The following is a 20,685-nucleotide window of genomic DNA, read 5'->3' as shown; positions in this document are numbered from 1 at the left end:
CGAGCCGAAAACACCGTCTCCTTCACCACAACGCCAGGATGACGAGGCCAAATCGGAGCCTCTTGGGAACATCACCCGCAGCGCGTGAGCGGCTTCACCCGCGCGGTGAGAAGCATCACGTACCCAGGGACTCCCACCCCGTACGGGAATTTGCCATCGCCAGCCAATTAAACCATTTAATTATATAGTTTGTTTGCAAGAATTAATTCACTACAAGGGCCTTTTTTGTTTGCAAATCGCCGCTCTCGCAGCGCCAAGAGCTCAGATCGGTTTAATCACCGGGAACCGGTCGCTGTTCCAGCTTTGCCTCCGAGCCGGAGGCGTCTCGTTAGACACTGGGCAGCGACGCGCTCTGCTCCCTCCAACCCTCTGCCAGGGGTTCTGCGCTCTGAGTCAGCGTTAGTGACCCACTTTTAGGGTTTTAGGGGTCCCACAGCACCCCCGTAGCCCGCAAGCCCGTGGTGAGCTGCAGGCAACACGTGCAGCGTCAGCCTAAGTCAGGTTGTTCATACACAGGCTCAACAGGAAAAGGAAAATTTGAGATGTTTCCTCTCATTCTGGCAAGCACGGTACTGCCGGCGCGGAGGTCTCGGAGGGTTTGTGCGGGACGACGCTTCTTAGGTAAGCAATTAATTAACAGATTTGCAGGAAAGCCTCAAAAGCCCCTTACAAAGAAGCAGAAATAAAAGCAAAACAAGGGGGGAAGCGGGGATTAAAAGCGATATCCTCTTACCAGAGCGCTCCGTGGACAGGCTGCTGTGTCTGCTGGGGGATTTGGTCACCTCGGGAAGGTTTGCGGCCAGGCCCAGGCTGGCGGAAGAGACGGTGCTGTCGGATCCCAGGGAGGTGTTGGATTGCGTCAGGGACGACTTGCGCAGCTTGTTCTTCAAGAAGAAGCCCTTGACTTTGGATTTCTTGCCCCCGATGTCGTAGTCGTCCTCCCCGTCGAGGGCGCCCATGCTGCTGGGGATGATGGCCGAGGCCGACTCCAAGTCGTATTTCTTCTTGCCCTTCACCTTGTCCTTCAGCTTGCTGAAGGGCGAGCGCGGCTTGTCCTTCATGGACAGGTCGAACATGCTGGCCGTGAGGTTGTTACGCGTGAACTGGATGCTCACCAGGATCTCCCCGCGCTCCTTCTCCTTCTTCCCAGCCTTGGAGTGTAGCTTGTACCACCTGGAGCCAAAGAGGGAAGAGAAGAAAAGGTCCCTCCGTCATTTCCAAGACCTCAGCGAGGACACCGACAGGTGGGAAGTCACACAAGCGCCCCCGAAGCCACCTAAGACCCAAGTCGGAGATGTACAAACACCAAACACGGAGGTGTCGCAGGGACCAGACCTCTCCCTAACAGCTCCATCTCCATCTCTGTCCTAAAACGCTTCCACTAAATAACCCCAAAAGCCGCATCTTGCTCGTCCTGGCGTCAGATCCCGCCGCGCGGTTCAGGGGGAGGTTACTCACAACCAAATTTTGGTATGGTCGGTCGGTCTGTTTAAAAAGACGGTGCTTTGTGCTCGCATTTGAAATATTCAAGAGCCAGTGACTCAGAACAAATCCTTTCAAGTCAGAGACGGGACCGTAATGGCAAAGGCACTCAACAACATTCATTAAAATAACTTAATGCCACATCCTCGGTGCCTCACCCTAAATAAAGATGCTCAAGTCTGCCTAGAAGTGACCTTGCATTGGGCATTTTGAGGATGCTGCATCCCCAGAGCCCTTTACGGGGCACAGCTTTGGGATCTGTGATGACTTGATGTGATGGTGGAGGATGCAGCAAAACCCAATGTCCATCCCCTTCCCCTCCACCAAATCCCTCAGTTCTCCCGAAACGTCTTAAATTTTGAATTTTGAGGCAGCTCAAGCTGAGGAGGGAAAATTATTTCACTTTAATGTCCCCATAGCTGCTGGGGCTGGTGGGAGCTCCCAGGGGAGATATTGGCCATATCCACCAGCACAAAAGCTTCAACCGACTACACAGCAAGTTACTGGGGGATGAAACCCATAACACAGACTTTGCTCCATAACTTCGCACACAGAACATGGGAAAAGCCTCCAAAACAGTCATGGCACAAGGGAAAAAACTTCCAAGCTGTATTTAGGACCAAATCCTTCTGCAGGGAATAGGCTGTGCAGGGCACGGAGCGCGCCCTGGGATGCAATGGGAGAGGGGACCAGCCAAGTTGCGCCAGGAGAGCTTGAGGTTGGATTTGGGGAACAATTTCTTCCCCAAAGGGCTGTGGGGCATTGGAACAGGCTGCCCAGGGCAGTGCTGGAGTCACCAGCCCTGGATGGTTGGACAGATGGACATGAGGTTCTCAGGGACATGGGGCAGGGACAGGGGTGGGTTATGGTTGGACTCGATGATCTTGAGGAGCTTTTCCAACCAAAGCGATTCTGTGATTCTACAGCCTCCTGCCAGCTGGGACCAACAGTGGGTGAGAAGCCACCAAAGCAAGAGATGCCCCAAGACACCTTCTAGTTCCATTTCTTCCCCCAAACTGCTGCCAACCCCACGGTCCTGGGCCCCTCAGCTCAGGAAAGAGATTGAAGTGCTGGAGCGGGTCCAGAGCAACAAGACTGGGGAAGGGACTTGAACACAAGCCCTATGGGGAGAGGCTGAGGGAGCTGGGCTTGGTTAGTCTGGAGAAGAGGAGGCTCAGAGCTGAGCTCAGCACTCTCTAGAACTTCCTGAAGGGCAGTTCTAGCCAGGTGGGGATTGGGCTCTTCTCCCAGGCATCAGCAATAGGACAAGGGGCCATGGGCTTCAGCTCTGCCAGGGGAAATTGAGGCTGGAGATGAGAAAGCAATTCTGTGCAGAGAGAGTGGTCAGGCATTGGAATGGCTGCCCAGGGAGGTGCTGGACTCACCGGCCCTGGAGGTTTTGAAACTGAGATTGGCCATGGCACTTAGTGCCCTGATCTAGTCAATGGGCTGGAGTTGGACCAAGGGTTGGACTGGATGATCTCTGAGGGCTTTTCCAATCCAGTCCATTCTGTGATTCTTTCGCTCCCTTCTCCCATGAGCTGCCCAATTCCAGGCTCTGCTTCCCTGGCAAAGTATTAAAATTCCCCTTATAACAAGGCGCAAGGAAATGTGCAGGTTCAGTGACACGTTTCACAGGCAGCACCGGGAGGTGGGAGAAATTTCTAGGCTGGGAGTTAAGTATTTGCCAGAAAATCAAAATCGTGGTGATGTTTTACATCCACTCGAAAAGTGAAGTCACTTCATAATGGGAAGGAAAATGTGAAGGGACGGAGCTGGGTGTGAGCAGCCTGAAATCACCAGGGCGAGGAAAACACTCGAATCGCGTCCTCCAGGAGTTCCTGAATTAGTGCTGGGGAAGTTATCGCATCTCAGACCGAGGGAGGAGCTGGAAAACATGAGGAACCTTCACCGCACCTTGGGGAAGGGGGATAGAACCCCTAAATCCCCACCGGGACGCCTGGAAAAAGAAAACACCTTTAAAAAAGCAGCTTTGAGGCTGTAGAGCGAGTCACAGAGTGCAAAGAACCACCCAAACAGGCGGATCCACTGCAGGTGGGTCAGTCGGACTCTTTCCATCAGAGCGGGAAGGACAAAGCCGCTTGGAACAGGCTGCACATCAAATGTTGTGTTGCTCAGTTTGATGTAAGACCTGGAAGAGGTTCAAGAGGGAAGAGCTGCCAGCTGGGAGAGATTTGGGAGCTGAATCATTTCGCAGGAAAACGACACAATAAAAAACAAACCTCGCAAGTAGTTTTTATGTTTTACACCATCCTGTGGAAAATAAGAAGTAGAGAATCCGGGTGGATGAACAGAAGAAAAGGTGCGAGCTTGAGGATGATGAGATGGAGCTGCCCGTAAGAGATGTGGATGCGCTCTCAGCATCTCCCGTCCCGTCGCTTATGAATGTTGTGCTCATTAATATTAATTTGGGTGCTCGGCGGCGACGCCTTTGAGAGAACAAGCCTTAAAACCTGATCTGCTGCAAAAAGCACCCGTTCAAGGCAAAACCTCTGCTTATGCTGGAGCTGGATTAAGGAGCTATTTTTGGTTCCCGAGAGCTAATCAGCCGTCGGGACTACACCTCAACCAGGGAACGCAGCTATTTTTAGGCTGAGCTCTAAGTTTACGGCACCACATGAATGTTTGGGAGGATTAAGTTGTTCCATGTTGGGTTCTTTCTTGTTTTTTTTCTTTTCTATGAATCAGTTCCAGTGGAAACAGGCGGCGCAAACACTGACTGGGCTGGGATGTGGCAGGATTTGGGTGGGTTTCACGTCCCAGCCCAGCTAAACACAAGCTCCCGCAGCATCTTTGCGCTGTGAACTGCACCCCACGGCCCTTGGTTTTGGTGGCATCTCCTGAGGAAGGTGCCACCCGCTTGGGTCCAGCTCCTCGCTGGACACCCAGGACAAGCCACCCATCTCCGGCCACATACAACCAGGGTGCTGCTCTTAGAGAAGTCTGGAGCGGTCACAGCTTGTTCCTGGGGAGCAGAGCCCGACCCCCCTGGCTCCAAGCTCCTTTCAGGCAGGTCAGAGATCAGAAGGTCTCCCCTCAGCTCCTGTTCTCCAGCTGAACCCCCCAGGTCCCTCAGCCGCTCCATCACACTTGTGCTCCAAGTCCTGTTCTCTCACAGCCAACGGGTCCAACACCTCTGTGCACCAGGCGCCTGCTTGCAGCACTGCACCCCAAAAATACAAAGGCCTTCTCCCAGCATCACCACAGGATCTTCAATCCACAGATGCCACGGGAGGAACAGGGACCCAAGGGATCTCTGCAGGGGGAAGGAAGTGGCAAAACACCCGAGTACACAGGGACAGGAGAGGAAACCTCAAACAGAAGCCTCCCCATAGACATCTCGGAAAGAGGAAGCAGCTGGAGGCCCCTGAGAGCTCTTATAGATCATGGAACAGTTTGGGTTGGAGCGACCTTCCCAGCTCATCTAATCCCACCCCTGCCATGACAGGGACATCTTCACCAGCTCAGGTTGCTCAGAGCCCCGTCCAGCCTGGCCTGGGATGTCTCCAGGGATGGTTCATCCACCACCTCTCTGGCCAACCTGGGCCAGGCTCTCACCACCCTCAGGGCCAACAATTTCTTCCCCATGTCCACCCTGAATCTCCCTCCTTTAGTTTCAAACCATCACCCCTTGTTCTATCACAACGTAGCTCCTGGGAAATGAACCGTGTTCAGTGAGCACTGAGTATGGACTGAGGGTTCCCAGCCCCCCTGCCTGGCTGTGCACGCTCATTTAGGTCACCGTGTTTAATTAGCACATCCCAGCTGCCTCCAGACAGTTGCGGTAAAACCCTGTTCTGTGCAAAGGCTCCTCTCTCCTCCCACTCACCTCCACCGAGAACGACGAGCCGCACGGCACGGCTGCCAAAAGGCAGCTTTGGTTAGGAACAGCACAAAGCGCCTGGCATCTATTTTTATATCTGCTGTTGTTGGGATCAATCGGAGCATCGAGGGAAGCACAGAGAACAGAGCACAAAGCTCTGCTGTAGCTCCAGGCCCCCAAAACCCACGTGTTCTCCCTCATCCCCCAGCAGCATCCCGTACCGGAAAGCCAAGTAATGCTGAGCAAAGGGAAAAAAACCACCCTGGCATGGAAACAAGAGCGTAGGAGCTGTTTGTTAAGGAGGAAAAACGAGCCCACAGAGGATGCTGACACGATGGATTCGCTCAGGGTCAGCGCTTGGTTCACACCGTCCCGCCCTCTCTGCTCATCATCCTCTGTTGGGCTGTGGGTGATCGATTTGGGGGGGCAAAGGGAGCCCCGGCTTCTAAAAACCTTGTTTTGGGGATGTAAACAACAGAGGGAAGATGTTCAGGCAGTTTTTTCTCTCCTTGTCAGTTAGAAAACTGGTTTGGGTTTAAGAGACACCAGGGGACACAGAGCCAAACCTCAACACAATGGGAACCCTGACCATGGAGAGGGGTCTCAGGGGACACTGAGCCCAAGATTTCTGTCACCTTGTCCCCTCCACATCCCACACCTCCCCAAGTGACTCCTTCAAGGCTGAAGCCCACGCTCAAATACTCCCCAGCTTTGCAGGTCACCATCCTAAAGTGAGCCGAGCTCACTTCATTGATTTGGGATTAGCACAGTCGTGACAGCGGGATGAGATTGCGCAAGCAGGGCAGCGAACGGAACACGGCTCTCGGAGATGCCGTGTGGACCATCGGGGCACCACCCTGCCCTACCTTGAGTGAGGACGCAGGTCCTTCCAAGGAGAACATGGGTCCTTCCAAAAAGGAACCACCCTTGCTCTCCCATGGGTCCAGTTGTGGTCCCCAGGGGATCCTCATCCACCCTCCAGCTCAGCCAGACCTGTGCACCACACCCTGGGTACCTTCAGCAATGGTTCTCCAGTTCCAGTCCTGGACTGGTCCCAGTGCTTTAGCAGCAGCAGGTTGACAAGGGCTTCCTCGCGTGGCGACGTCCCTCAGCAACTCGCGGCTTTCACGGCCGCACGCAGGGAAGGACGCGCGGCCGGAGCGTTTCTAGAGAACTTCAGCGGTCAGACGCTTCCCAAAAATGTCCCAAAATCACTCGGCGTGGTCCAGGTGGCCAAGGTTCAACCCAAGCGAGCAGAAATGCTCCTGCCCCGCACGGCTCAGCCACCTCAGAACAAGTGACAGTCCAACGCGGAGCCAATGCCTCTGCCTGGCCTGTCATTTGCTGCTGATTCATCCCTGCAACAAGGTCTTCCCCGCTTAGGAAAAAGCCTCAAGTCTTTAATTAAAGACTATTTGGGCCTCTAGAGCAGAGGACTGAGCACAGAAAATCAATCCAGGGAAAACAGGGATGTTGGCAGAAGGGGCAAAGCTCCTTGTGCACAACGCACCTCGATGGGGATGGCACAAATTACTGTTTCAAGAGGCATTTTGGTGAGACAAGAGCTGCAGCAGCCCTGCAGAAATACGAATATATATCACATCATGCCAGGAGGAAGCTCACCTACCGAGAAGGGAAGCACAGCGTGGAAAAAACCCAACCCTGGGGAGTTTTGTGCATTTTGTGTGGCTTCGTGTTTGTGACACAGCTTCCCCCACGGGTGCTGCGAAGCTTTTCTGCAGCGTAGGTTTGTTTTTGTGTTGGGTTTGGACGGCCTGTTTTGCAAGGTGATCCCTGTAAGCTGTGAAAAGCACAGATGGAAAATAAACACGGGCTGAATCCCCCACGGATGGGGAAGAAAGGGCGCGAGTGGCCGGGGTGGGAAGAAGTTCATCTCTCCAAACCTTCTGCTCAAAAACAAACTTGAACAAACCAACCCCCGCCACGGCTCGTTAGGTAATTCAGCTCACTGCTAATGAAGGAACTCAGTCCTGCTTCTCTAATGGGTTCCAGCTTCAAGGCCAGGAGCAGAGGGGTTGTCACTCCAGTGGGGCTCGACGGCTTGAACAGCCTGTAGACCTGCATGGCAGGGTGAAAACCAGCCCGGCTTGTGTGCAGAGCTCAGTGGTGAGCGTGGCCTAACACTCAGGCTGTGCTATGGAGCTGGAGTTTCGGGCACAGATCCTGCAGTACCTCAGTGCTCGGTCCTGAGCATCCTCACTCCTGCATCAAATAGGATCATAGAATCATTCTGGCTGGAAAACAATTTTAAAACCTTCAAGTCCAACTGCTAGCGTAGCACTGCTAAGGCCACCACTGACACAGGTCCCCAAGAACCTCATGTCCGTCTGTCCAGCCCTCCAGGGATGGTGACTCCAGCACTGCCCTGGGCAGCCTGTTCCAATGCCCCACAGCCCTTTGGGGAACAAATTGTTCCCACATCCAACCTCAACCTCCCCTGGCGCAACTTGAGGCCGTTTCCTCTGCTCCTGGCGCTTGTTCCTGGGGAGCAGAGCCCGACCCCCCTGGCTCCAAGCTCCTTTCAGGCAGTTCAGAGATCAGAAGGTCTCCCCTCAGCTCCTGTTCTCCAGCTGAACCCCCCAGGTCCCTCAGCCGCTCCATCACACTTGTGCTCCAGCCCCTCACCAGCTCCGTTCCCTTCTCTCCACTTGCTTCAGCACCTCAAGCCCTTTCTTGGTGTGAGGGGCCCAGAACTGCCCCCAGGATTCATGGTTTGGCCTCCCCAGGTTCCAGCACAGGGACGGTCGCTGCCCTGGGCCTGCTGGCCACACCAGTGCTGGCACCAGCCAGGGTGCTCTCGGTCTTTTTGGCCACGTGTGCACACACTGGCTCACATTGAGCTGCTGTCCCTGCCACCCTTGGCTATGGGGACACTGGGGTGCAGCCGCTGGACAGGCTGTTTTCTTGCCCCTGGGCAGGGAGCAGACAGGACACTCCCCAGCCACCCCACTGCCCCAAATCCGCCCCTGTGGCCTCTGTGCTGGTGGGAAGAGGCAAACGGGGCTGTGACAGCACCGACGGGGACGGTTTCACAGGTAAGAATAGACACCAGGGACGGAGAAGAGCAATCAACAGCGCTGGTATGGCAGCACGGGCAGGCAACTTCATCCCACACCAATTCAGGCTGGGGAGAGCAGAGGTTTTGCCCTCGCTAGCACAGGACGGAAAGATAGGAAGGGAAAGGGGGGGAGATTTAAGAAGCTGTAAAACGGTACATGAAACATTTATGAATGAAGAGGAGATTGTAATAGCAGGAGACAGAAAGCGATCTCTTCAGCTATATTTATCTGCTTACGCTCCAGAGCGTCCAAGAATCGCATCCTCCGAGTCACGAACAAGCCGATAAACCACAATTGCGGTCACCAAATGACCCGAACCGCCAGGCCAGCGCTGCCCGGGCACAGCGGGACGTGGGGACGAGGGCCCTGGGTGAGGATGGCAGAGGTGACAGCGCTGGCGACCCGCTGCCTGCTCACCAGGAACCAACGGCACTAATGAAGGCTAAAATAACAAGTCCTAAAAGGACTTTACAGCATCGCAAAGCACCACTGACACCGAGGAGCTGCTCCGCAGGTTCCCCCAGTGCGTCTGCTTAATGCAGAGCTTGACGTGCATGGGATGGATGGGAGAAACACGGTTTTGCTGTAATTTCTTCTCCACTTCCAGCTGGGAAGAGCATCCCGGTTGGGCTGGCACGGAGAACCGAGTACCTGCCCGTCCTCCAAAGGGAAAACCAACCCACGCAGCCCAAAATATCGGCTACACCCGCCTGGGCAACAGGTCACGCATCGATTGTTCATTCATGGCATCAAAGTGCTCTCAGGCATGAGTGACGCACGGGAAAAAGGAGGAAAAAGGAGCAAATCTTCAGCCTAGCAGCAGGGTGTTCTAATTACACACAGATTTATCCTCACTGGACACACTGGTGAGGACACGTGCTGGAAACGCGGAGCTGGGGAGGCCGTGGGATGCAGCTCCCGAACACCCATCCTGGGCTGGAAACCCAAATTGGCCCGGCAGTTACTTGCACACTGAGCACAGGCTCCAACAAGCCATGGGGTGGGAAGAGAGGTGGCAGCAAAGGTTTAAAAGCCATTTTCACTGGATAGATCACACGCAGAATGGACACAAGGTCTTTTTTGGACTCAAATTGTGAAGAAAGCCCCACGCAGCAGAGGCGGCAGCCCACGCCAGCTCCTCTGCAACGGAGCAGCGCCCAGAGCAAGAGGATTTCAACAAGCGAGAGGACACCAGAGCGCCTGGAGCCCGCAGGGTTGCTGGGGGCAAGGAGCCCGTTTTTATATCGTGAAGGCACCTACATAAGCGTGTTTACGAGCTGGAGGCAGCGGGCGGGCAGAGTAAGCGGGTCTTGGCTCTGCCCTGGCAGCAGCCACAGCATGGACGCGCTCTCCACCCCAACAGATGGAATCATAGAATCGTTTTGGTTGAAAAAGACCCTCAGGATCATGGAGTCCAACCATAACCCACCCCTGGCACTGCCCCATGTCCTGAGAATCTCGTGTCCGTCTGTCCAACCAACCAGGGATGGTGACTCCAGCACTGCCCTGGGCAGCCTGTTCCAATGCCCCACAGCCCTTTGGGGAAGAAATTGGTCCCCACATCCAACCTCAGCCTCCCCTGGCGCAACTTGAGGCCGTTTCCTCTGCTCCTGGCGCTTGTTCCTGGGGAGCAGAGCCCGACCCCCCTGGCTCCAAGCTCCTTTCAGGCAGTTCAGAGATCAGAAGGTCTCCCCTCAGCTCCTGTTCTCCAGCTGAACCCCCAGGTCCCTCAGCCGCTCCATCACACTTGTGCTCCAGCCCCTCACCAGCTCCGTTCCCTTCTCTCCACTCAGATAAACTCAAGATCTTCATGATTCCCCCAGGAACCACAAAGAACATCCCCAAAAAACTCCTCTCCTGCTGCTGGCTCTCAGACGCTGCCTTTGAGCCCCAGCTCAGCACTTGTAGAGGAAGAGGAGTGGAGAGGAAGAATCGACATCAAATATTTTGCCAGGCTCTGTAGGGAAGGGAGAGAGTCACCTTGGAAAGATGAACCGAGGCAGCGATGCTCCTGAAGGATGGTATGAGTACTACCCAAACTCGAGACATGCAATAGCGCCAGCTCCACCTGCATCTGGAGCTTTTTACCAACAGGTTGCAGGGGTTTTTTGAGCCGGCTGTGGGTTTTTCCGCAGCTGCTAAGGGCAAAAAGACAGCTGGAGGCAGTTAAGGCTCTGCAGATTAGCGTGAAACACAGACAGAAACCTGAATCTGCAGCTTTTGGGTTTTTCAGATGATGGAGGGTGACAGGCCAGCTCGCTCAGCTACTCACAGTCCAAACCCGACGTGCCAGACTCACAAAGCTGGGATCAAACTGCTCAAATATCTTTTTAAAACCAAGCAAAGCAGAGCCTTCTTGGAGCAGAATAGAGCGAGGGCCTCAAACCGGCATCGGCAACTGGGTGAAAACGGGGTTAACCGGGCAGGTAGAAGCAAAATTAAGCCCTGTGTAAGCAGCACCATCACACAGAACCTTGGTGTTCTCCCTTGGGCTCCCAGCCAGGGGCAAACGCTTGCCTGGCCATGCTGGCCACCAAGGACCCAGCACAAGGCTCCCTCGGGCCCAGCCTGACCTGGGGCAGCGCAGAGAGCACCTCGACCTGATTTTTGGCAGGACAACCCCCCTCCTCCCCCTGCTCGGCAGCATTTCAACAGAGCAGGGCGTTTCCTGGCTCAGCTGAGCCGCAACAACCCCTCCGAGCTGCTTTTTCAGCCCCAAAATGAGGATTTCATCACAGCACAGATGGCCAAGGAGCTCGCTGCTGCAATCGGCCACCCCAGAGACCTTCGCCAGCTTTGCCGGGCACCTCTGATCACAGCCCCTGGGGAAAAGGGCTCTGTTTGCCCCTTGTATTAAAACCTTTCCATCCCTGAACTATCACAGAGCTATCGCTATCACTATCCCTTCCTCTACAAGGTCTCTTGCCCTCCTTGACTTAAGAACAGACTCATGGAGGACACGGCTGCGGCGATTTGGCCTCGGCTCCAACCAGATAAGGGGCACAAAGTCAATTCTGGCCCTGGGTGTGAAAATTTCCCCATAGGAGACGCAGCCAAGGCCACGGAGGGAACGGCAAACAGCACAAATCATCCCATCCGAGAGATGCCCCGGCCAAGAGCCCGCAGGTCACAGCGTGAGCTCTGCTGCTAACGATCCGCGCTGATTTTAATGGAACGAGGGGGAACGATGGCCACAGGCACGGGGTGGTGCAGAGGGGTTGGTGGCGGCGATGGGAGCGAGTTCGTGCTTGGGGAAACACGAGGACACAGAAATCACGTTACCCGTCCGCTCTGGCCACTGAAAGGAGGGGATGTGATGGGAACAACCAGCAAGGGGAAGGGAAAAGTGCCTGGCAGGGGGTTTCACTCTAGAAGGACCAACAGACAGTGAGGGAGCCCTGGCAGGGATTTGGGCAGCGTCCTTTGGCTCTGCGGGTGCTTCTCGCCCCATGCCGAGGTCCCAACGTTGCTTGGCTGCGCAGATGGGCCGCAATGACACGAAACTTTCTTCCCCAGCCCTAGGAAATCACACAGAAAAACAGACTGATGGGGTTGAAGGGACCTCTGGAGATCATCCAGTCCAACCCACCTGCTCACGCGGGTCGCCAGAGCAGATCACACAGGGTCGTGTCCAGGCGGGTTTGAATGTCTCAGAGAAGGAGACTCCACAGCCCCTCTGGGCAGCCTGGGCCAGGCTCTGCCACCTCAAAGGAAACAAGTTTCTCCTCATGTTCAGATGGAGCTTCCTGCGTTTCAGTCTGTGCCCGTTGCCCCTCATCCTGTCATTGGGCACCACTGACCAGAGTCTGGTCCATCCTCTGACACCCATCATGGACATATTTATAAAGACTGATAAGATCCCTCTCAGCTTCTCTTCTCCCGTCCCATCTCCACTGAGCCTTGTCCCAGAACCAGGCTCCATTGGGACACAGGGGACACGAGTCCCGGTGGCCTCAAGGACTTCAGCTAGAAAAGCCTCGCGCCCAGAGGAAAGGTTTTGGTACCCTGAGTAGCTTCTTCCCCGATGGGCAATGGGAAGGAGAGTGTCTCGATCCCGCTGCCAGGGCGGACACGCTGCGGCTGACCCACAAAGGGCTCCACACAAACCCAGACCCCCTGAGCGACCAGCCCCGCTGCCTCCACAGGGGAGGGACAGCAACCAGTAAAGGGAACTATGGCAGGGAGAGCTTTGGGGAATGTAAACCTGGGCTAATAACAGTTCCACAAGACTTGTTCCCTGTGGCAGAGGCACCAAAGGCCAATCGCTGCTGTTGCTCCCCGGCCGAGGCGGCAGCCAGCAAACAACTGCAAGTCACTGCAGGAAAATGCCAGAGCCAGGAATGACAAATCCTCTGCTACACCTACTGTGCCCTTCCCTGCAGGATCCCCGTGATGCAAAGCCCTAAATTTTGCCCTCCAAAGACCGAGCTCTGGCAGTCCGGTGTTTGCACGGCAAGCAGAGCTTCACCGTGGAAGCCACAGTATAACAGAATCGTTTGCGCTGGAAAAAACCCTCAAGATCATTGAATCCAACCATAACCCACCCCTGGCACTGCCCCATGTCCTGAGAACCTCATGTCCGTCTGTCCAGCCCTCCAGGGATGGTGACTCCAGCACTGCCCTGGGCAGCCTGTTCCAATGCCCCACAGCCCTTTGGGGAAGAAATTGTTCCCACATCCAACCTCAACCTCCCCTGGCGCAACTTGAGGCCGTTTCCTCTGCTCCTGGCGCTTGTTCCTGGGGAGCAGAGCCCGACCCCCCTGGCTCCAAGCTCCTTTCAGGCAGTTCAGAGATCAGAAGGTCTCCCCTCAGCTCCTGTTCTCCAGCTGAACCCCCCAGGTCCCTCAGCGGCTCCATCACACTTGTGCTCCAGCCCCTCACCAGCTCCGTTCCCTTCTCTCCACTCGCTCCAGCACCTCAAGCCCTTTCTTGGTGTGAGGGGCCCAGAACTGCCCCCAGGATTCGCAGTTTGGCCTCCCCAGGTCCCAGCACAGGGACGGTCGCTGCCCTGGGCCTGCTGGCCACACCAGTGCTGGTCCAAGTCTCACAGCTTCAACTTCTCCCCTTTGCTGTGGGAAAGAAAACAAATGACAATGGTATTTCGAAGGAGGAGAGGAAAGGTGGTGACAATTACGGGGTTTCTTTGCCCAGTCTAGGAAACACCAGGTGCCCACGATCGGCCTTACAGCCCATGGAGCAACATCAAAGCCCGTCTGGGTCTGAGGTCCAACCCTGCAGATGTTACTGTCCTCGCCCTGCTGTGCCACCCACCCAACAGACCACGTTGGCCAAGGGGTCAACACAACCCAATGAGCATTGGATGGGAGCTCTCGTGGCAGCTGGAGGCATCGTCACCCATCCCAGAGGCTCTGCTGATGGGGACCGAGGTGGGGACATCGCTTGCTGCGATGCCGCAGGGGATGCAGGATGAGCCCCCGCGGGGGATTGCAACGGCATTTCCTGGCTGTGAGGAAGCAGAAGCGATAGCTGCCTTGTGGGGACAGAAAAAACCCTTTTCAGTTGGGCTGAGCCCTTCTTTCGGAGGGACTGACCACCCCAACAAACAACCACATCCTCCCCCGTGCCGGCACCGAGGCAACGGAGCTGGAAGACCCACCGTCTGGTCATTACGCTTGGACACGGTGATGGTCACCAGTACAGAAACACTTTATTCCAGTCTCCTCTCCCAAAAAATGAGGCAGGACAGAGAGATGCAGGGACCCTTGTGGGAGGGAGAGGTGAGGACCAGAAGCATCTCAGCCGCATCTTTGATCTCTGGAATCACCTGGAAGGAGCTTGGAGCCAGGGGGCGGTCGGGCTCTGCTCCCCAGAACAAGCACCAGGAGCTGAGGAAACGGCCTCAAGTTGCGCCAGGGGAGGTTGAGGTTGGATATGGGGACCAACTTCTTCCCCAAAGGGCTGTGGGGCATTGGAACAGGCTGCCCAGGGCAGTGCTGGAGTCACCATCCCTGGAGGGGTTTAAAACACACAGAGATGAGCTTCTCGGGTACACAGGTTAATGCCAGGGGCGGGGGAACGGTTGGTCTTTATGATCTTGAGGGTCTTTTCCAACCAAAATGATGCTATGATTCTATGGCTCAAGCAGGAAGGGAGAAACGATGCTCAACACCGGTGCTTTGCTTGCCGACCCCAAGCCTTGGGATGCCCAAAAAGGTCACGAGGCTGCTCTCATGCAAATCCAAGAGTTGATTTCCTCCCACTCAAAACACTGAAAGGACCGAGATGTTCAGCCGAACAAGGCAGCTCACAAACAGCCGCAGACGCCAGCTGACGGCTCGTTCCCGGAGAAGAGTCCAAGTTTGACAGAACATTTTCCATCGGGCTGAAAACAAGTATAAAAATCATCGCCGGTAAAGTTTCCGTACGACAAGAATCAGCAGGAAAATGAGAGCAAGGTCAACACGCTGACAATCGAGGCCTTTTTTTAAAGTGAGGTCCCGTTCCAACTGGCAGCAGTTTTATGCCCAGGAGCAGAGACCGCAGATGGGCTCCTAAAAACCAGCATACAACAGAGACTCAACTCACACATCCCTCGCTCAGGGGCCAAGTTATCTCTACTGCACAGGCCTGGGCGTGCTCCGCCATGCAGACCATGTTTGTTTTGTTATTTTTTTAACCTGGGACTAAAATTTCCTCCTAAACAAAGTTGTTTGCAAAACCAGTACATCAGAAGTTGGTCGCAAGCTTAGGTCAGATGTTTCTCTCCCCTAATGCTTCTCCCTCCTGGCTGGACAAGCTCCAGCACTTGGGAATCCTCTCCCAAAAATAAGCGCAGCCTGTTCCACAGCACAGACCCACCACCCATCCTCAAGACACCTTATAGCTCCGAGCAATCAGAGCTGCTCAGGACGCAAGGCAAGAGCTCTCCGTTGTGTTTTCCGCGCTCGCTTCCATCACCAGGGGCCATGGGCAAAGATAAAGAGGCTAAAAAGCTCTGAACGGCGCAAGGGGAAGTTTATTTTCCTTATGCAAGCAAAGCTCAGGAAGGGAGAGAGATGGGCAGCAAAAAACCTCATTATGTCCCATCTCCCAGCCCAGATCCCCCTGCGGGCTGCACCGCCGGGGTCACCAGCAGCCTCCAGCCGCGCTGGACATTGCACCCATAGGATTAACAGCCCTTGACGTTGAGACCTTTGAGATGAAACCACAGGCTCCCGAAACCTTAGCGGAACCGTTGCAGGGCCACCCCCGGCTTTGCACAGTGTTGTAAACTTACTACTAACAGGAGCTTTTCCTCGAGACACAGCTCCTGGCGCAGGGCTCACCACCCAAACCGCAAAGAGGACGGAAAGTCATTTCACATCGTCCCGTGCCAAAACAACGCGTCTCTCCCGGCGCACCCAGATCGGCTCGCCCGCTCTGAAGTCTGTGCACGACGCTGGTTTGAATTAGGAACGACGAATTCAGATCCAGCTCCTCCGACACCGCCCATTCTCCAGGCAGCGCTAATAAAAGCGAAATAAACGCTGGGGGGGAAACACTCAGACACTAACTGCAGGGTTAGTCACTTTTCCTCCCTCTCCACGCTCCCATTTTAGGGCAAGCAGGAGTCCCCATGGGGTGGGGATGCAAACAAGGCGTGTTTCTCCACAGGAAAAGTTTTTCCAACCCCTTTTCCACGCTAATCTCACCCTGCGGGAGCAAGGCTGCGTCGTGCCCCGGGCAGGAGGGCGAGGGAGGCTCCTCTCCCCATCCTGCAGCTGAATTCCTGGGGAGCAGGCGAGAGGCAGAGACGCTCCCGGAGGCGTGTGGCAGCACAGCCAGGTCTGCATGGAGCAAAGCTCCAAAAAAACTTCTTCCCTAAAGGAACTGCATCCACATTCCTGCATTTCTCTGCTTGGCAAAGGCTAGAAAACATGATTATTGTTTTAAACCCTTCTAGGGGAAGGAGGAAGAACAGCAAATCCCACACACAAAGGGATTTATGCTGGAGGTGACACAGGGCTGGGGTTCGGCTCCCTGAACTGAGGGACCCTCCTGCAGCGGCGCTGTGATAAACCAGGTCACACCAATGGCCCCACCAAGCCTGGGGGGTGTTGCAAAGCCACCGCAGCCATGGGAAGGACAAAGCACCGCCTGCATCTGTGCCACAGCTACCCAGGAGTGACAGACACCATGGGGACCCTCCCAGGATGTGCCCTGTCCCCTGGGACACCCTTTCCTGGGGGAGGAAGGATCCTGTGATGCCTTGTCCCACACAACACCCTTCCTGGGGGGATGGAGGGACCCTGAGCCACCCCAAGCTCCACAACACCCTTCCTGGAGCACACGTGAAGTCTCGTCCCCTGTGACGCCCTTTCCAGAGCATCCACGGGCCCTGCGATGCCCTGTGTCCCCCAATGCCCTTCCTGGGTCACACACGGGCCCTGTGCCACCCCATCCTCTATGACACCCTTCCTGTGGACCCTGCGATGTCCTGTCCCCTGTGTCACCCTTCTTGGGGCATGCACAGCCCTGTGATGGTGTGTGACCTCCTGCAATGCCCTTCCTGGGGCACCCGTGGCACCCCATCCACTGTGATGCCCTTCCTGGGGCACCCATGGCACCTCATCCACTGCAATGCCCTTGCTGGGGCTCACATAGGCCCATGACACCCACCCTCGGGCATGAGGGACCCCTGACACTCATCCCAGGTCATGTAGGGACCCCTGATACTCATCCTTGGGCACATAAGGATCCCTGACGCCAATCCCGGGGCACGTAGTAAGCCTGTGACACCCATCCTGGGGCACGTAGGGACCCCCAACATCCATCCCTGGTCACACAGGGACCCTGTGACACCCATCCTGGGTCACACAGAGACCTCATGTCCCCATCCTGAGGCATGTAGGGACCCCTGACACCATTCTGGGTCAGGTAAAGACCCCGTGATGCCCACCCCAGGTCATGTAAGGACCAGGGGCACACAGGGACCCCATGACCCCCATACTGGGTCACACAGGGACCCTGTGACACCCATCCTTGGGCACATAGGGACCCCATTACACCCATCCTGAGTCATGTAGGAGCCCCTTACAACCATACCAGATCACATAGTGACCCCTGACACCATCCCAGGTCACACAGGGACCCCATGATACCCTGTGCCACCCATCCTGGGTTACACAGGGACTTCATGACCCCCATCCTGAGGCACGCAGGGACCCCAGCGCCATCCTGGGTCATGAAAGGACCCCGTGACACTCACCCTTGCGCACATAGGAACCCTGTGACACCCATCCTGAGTCATGTAGGGGCCCCTTACAGCCACACCAGGTCACATAGGGACCTCTGACACCCATCCCAGGTCACCTAGGGACCCTGTGACACCCATCCTGAGTCATGTAGGGACACCCAACACCCATCCCAGGTCATGCAGAGACCCTGTGACACCCATCCTGGGTCACATAAGGACCCCATAACCCCCATCCTGAGTCATGTAGGGACCCCTGACACCATCCTGGGTCACGTAGGGACCCCGTGACACCCACCCTTGCACACACAGGGACCCCATGACACCATCCCAGGTCACACTGGGACCCCATGATGCCCATCCTGAGACATGTGGGGACCCCATGACGTCCATCCTGGGGCCCATAGGGACCCCATGGCAACACCCAGGTCACATACATCGGGACCCCACGACTCCCCCACCACGGGGGTCGGGCCGCACTCACTCACCGCTCGTCGGGCGCTCGGCCCCGCTGCAGCGCGGGCTCCAGGGGCACCACGGCCTGGCCCAGGAACCGGTCCATGCCCACCAGGGCCCGGTGCATCACGGTGAGCACCAGCCCGCCCAGCTCGGGGGGCAGCTCGAAGGAGCATTCCTCTCGCCACTCGGGGTTCCCGGGGCTCTTCTCGGCCACCGAGGTGCTGTACTTCTCGCGGCCCAGCTGGATGATGGTGTAGGCGTCGCTGGTGCCCGCTTTGCCGCCGCTGCCGCCCTTGCAGCGCAGCCCGCGGGCCCCCACCACCGTCACCTGGACGTGGGTGGGCAGCCAGGCCGGGGAGCCCTCGGCGGGGAGCGCGGCCGCCCGCAGCAGCGCCATGGCGGGACGGGGAGGCGGCGCCGGGCCGGACAGAACCGGACACAACCGAACCGGACCGGACCGGGCCCCGCGCCGCTGCCGCTGCCGCAGCCGCGCCGCAGCGCGAGCGCCACCGGCCGCCCCCCCAAGCCACGCCCCCTGCTCTGACCACGCCCGGTTGTAGCCACGCCCCCAGCCACCCCCTTCAACCTTGGGCACGCCCCCTATGCCCCAGGCCACGCCCCCTCCCTCCACCCCGCCCCGCCCGCCGGACCGCCGGGTCAGGAGCGGGATTCACAGAATGACAGTGTCAGGGGTTGAAGGGACCGGGAAAGCTCATCCAGTGCAATCCCCCCATGGAGCAGGAACACCCAGATGAGGTTACACAGGAAGGTGTCCAGGCGGGTTGGAATGTCTGCACAGGAGGAGACTCCACAACCCCCTGGGCAGCCTGGGCCAGGCTCTGACACCCTCACCCCCAACAAGTTGCTTCTCCTATCTAAGTGGAACCTCCTGTGTTCCAGTTTGCACCCATTGCCCCTTGTCCTGTCACTGGTTGTCACCAGCAGAGCCTGGCTCCATCCTCCTGACACTGCTCCTCTCCATATTGATCCCCAGGAATGAGTCCCCCTTCAGTGTCCTCTTGTCCAGCTCCAGAGCCCCAGCTCCCTCAGCCTTTCCTCACACGGGAGATGCTCCACTCCCTGCAGCATCTTGGTGGCTGCGCTGGACTCTCTGCAGCAGTTCCCTGTCCTGCTGGAACTGAGGGGCCACAACTGGACACAAGATTCCAGCTGTGGTCTCCCCAGGGCAGAGCAGAGGGGCAGGAGAACCTCTCTGACCTACTGACCACCCCCTTCTAACCCACCCCAGGTCCCATTGGCTTCCTGGCCACAAGGGCCCAGTGCTGGCTCATGGTCACCCTGCTGTCCCCAGGACCCCCAGCTCCCTTTCCCCTACGCTGCTCTCTAATAGGTCATTCCCCAACTTACACTGGAACCTGGGGTTGTTCCTGCCCAGATGTCACACTCTACACTTGCCCTCAAAGTGAAGAAGATGCTCAGATCTGTTGAGCTCCTCGATGTGGAAAGTGACAAGTTGGATTTGTCCTTGTGAGTAAGGGCCAGAGGAGGGACCAGTAAACGTGACACCATGGTGGGTGACGAGGAACCTGCAGTGAGGGTGGGTAGGTGGGCGCAGTCTTTTCTAAGCATCTCAAGGGAAGTCCCCAGCAAGGGGAATATAAACCTGGAACTGCTGGCCAGGGACCTGAAGGCCAGTGTAAGCCTCGGGTGTCATGTCCCTGAAATAAGAAGGTCCAAGATCCCAAGTAGAATGTGGAAGGAAAATTGGAAACTGCAGATTCTGGACATGAGGCAAATGTATAAAACTCCATTTACATAGAAATACCTATGAAAAACTAATGAGAATTTAGAGAATTCTGAAATGAAGACTTCTTACACACTGACTACACCCAGGTCTTTTCTGCGTATGTTTCAACTTCTGCCCAACATTTTCCTTCAGGGCTTGATGCAGTTGCAATGGGGAAGGGGGTGCAATGGGGGGGACGTGAAGCGCATGGAAGCAAAGCCATGATGAACCACCCGGAGTGTCACAACAGGTCACTTGTCATGACAAGGCAAGCTGGGAAGAGGGGGGGTGTGGCTGTGTGCCCCATATCTTGCTGCAGCTTCCCCAGTTCCACCCCAGGTGCTGCCGTTACTGGCGTTTTACGTGCTCTTGCCTGTTACCCTGCCCAGAGATGCACATGTGTGCATGTGAGTTCATGCACGCACATGTGTGTGCAAGCACGTGTGTGCACATGAGTTCATGCATGTGTGTGCATGTGAGTTCATGCATGTGCATGTGTGTGCAGGTACATGTGTGCGTGTGAGCTCATGCATGTGCATGTGTGTGCAAGCACACGTGTGCATGTGAGTTCATGCACATGTGTGCATGTGAGTTCATGCACCTGCATGCGAGTTCATGCACGTGCATGTGTGTGCAAGCACGTGTGTGCACATGAGTTCATGCATGTGTGTGCATGTGAGTTCATGCATGTGCATGTGTGTGCAGGTACATGTGTGCGTGTGAGTTCATGCATGTGCATGTGTGTGCAAGCACACGTGTGCATGTGAGTTCATGCACGTGTGTGCATGTGAGTTCATGCACCTGCATGCGAGTTCATGCACGTGCATGTGTGTGCAAGCACATGTGTGCATGTGAGTTCATGCGTGTGCGTGTGTGTGCA

At 56.1% G+C, this 20,685-nt stretch overlaps 1 protein-coding gene across 1 annotated transcript in view; it reads right to left on the bottom strand.

Moving 5' to 3' along the window:
- The window catches only part of RAB11FIP5 (RAB11 family interacting protein 5), a 41,919-nt gene extending 23,345 nt beyond the window's left edge, over positions 1-18,574 (bottom strand). Inside the window, exons 1-2 of the mRNA XM_080344510.1 lie at positions 18,088-18,574; positions 734-1,173 (exon numbers count right to left, since the gene is read on the bottom strand). Coding sequence (XP_080200636.1) covers positions 734-1,173; positions 18,088-18,455 — 808 coding nt within the window. The 5' untranslated portion in view covers positions 18,456-18,574. The remainder of the gene's footprint in view (positions 1-733; positions 1,174-18,087) is intronic.
- Positions 18,575-20,685: the final 2,111 nt, after the last annotated feature.

The sequence above is a fragment of the Nesoenas mayeri genome (genome assembly GCF_963082525.1).
Source record: "Nesoenas mayeri genome assembly, chromosome: 4".
Lineage (NCBI taxonomy): Eukaryota > Metazoa > Chordata > Aves > Columbiformes > Columbidae > Nesoenas > Nesoenas mayeri.
The sequence above is the reverse complement of the archived record's forward strand: the minus strand, read 5'-3'. Positions and strand labels throughout refer to the sequence as shown.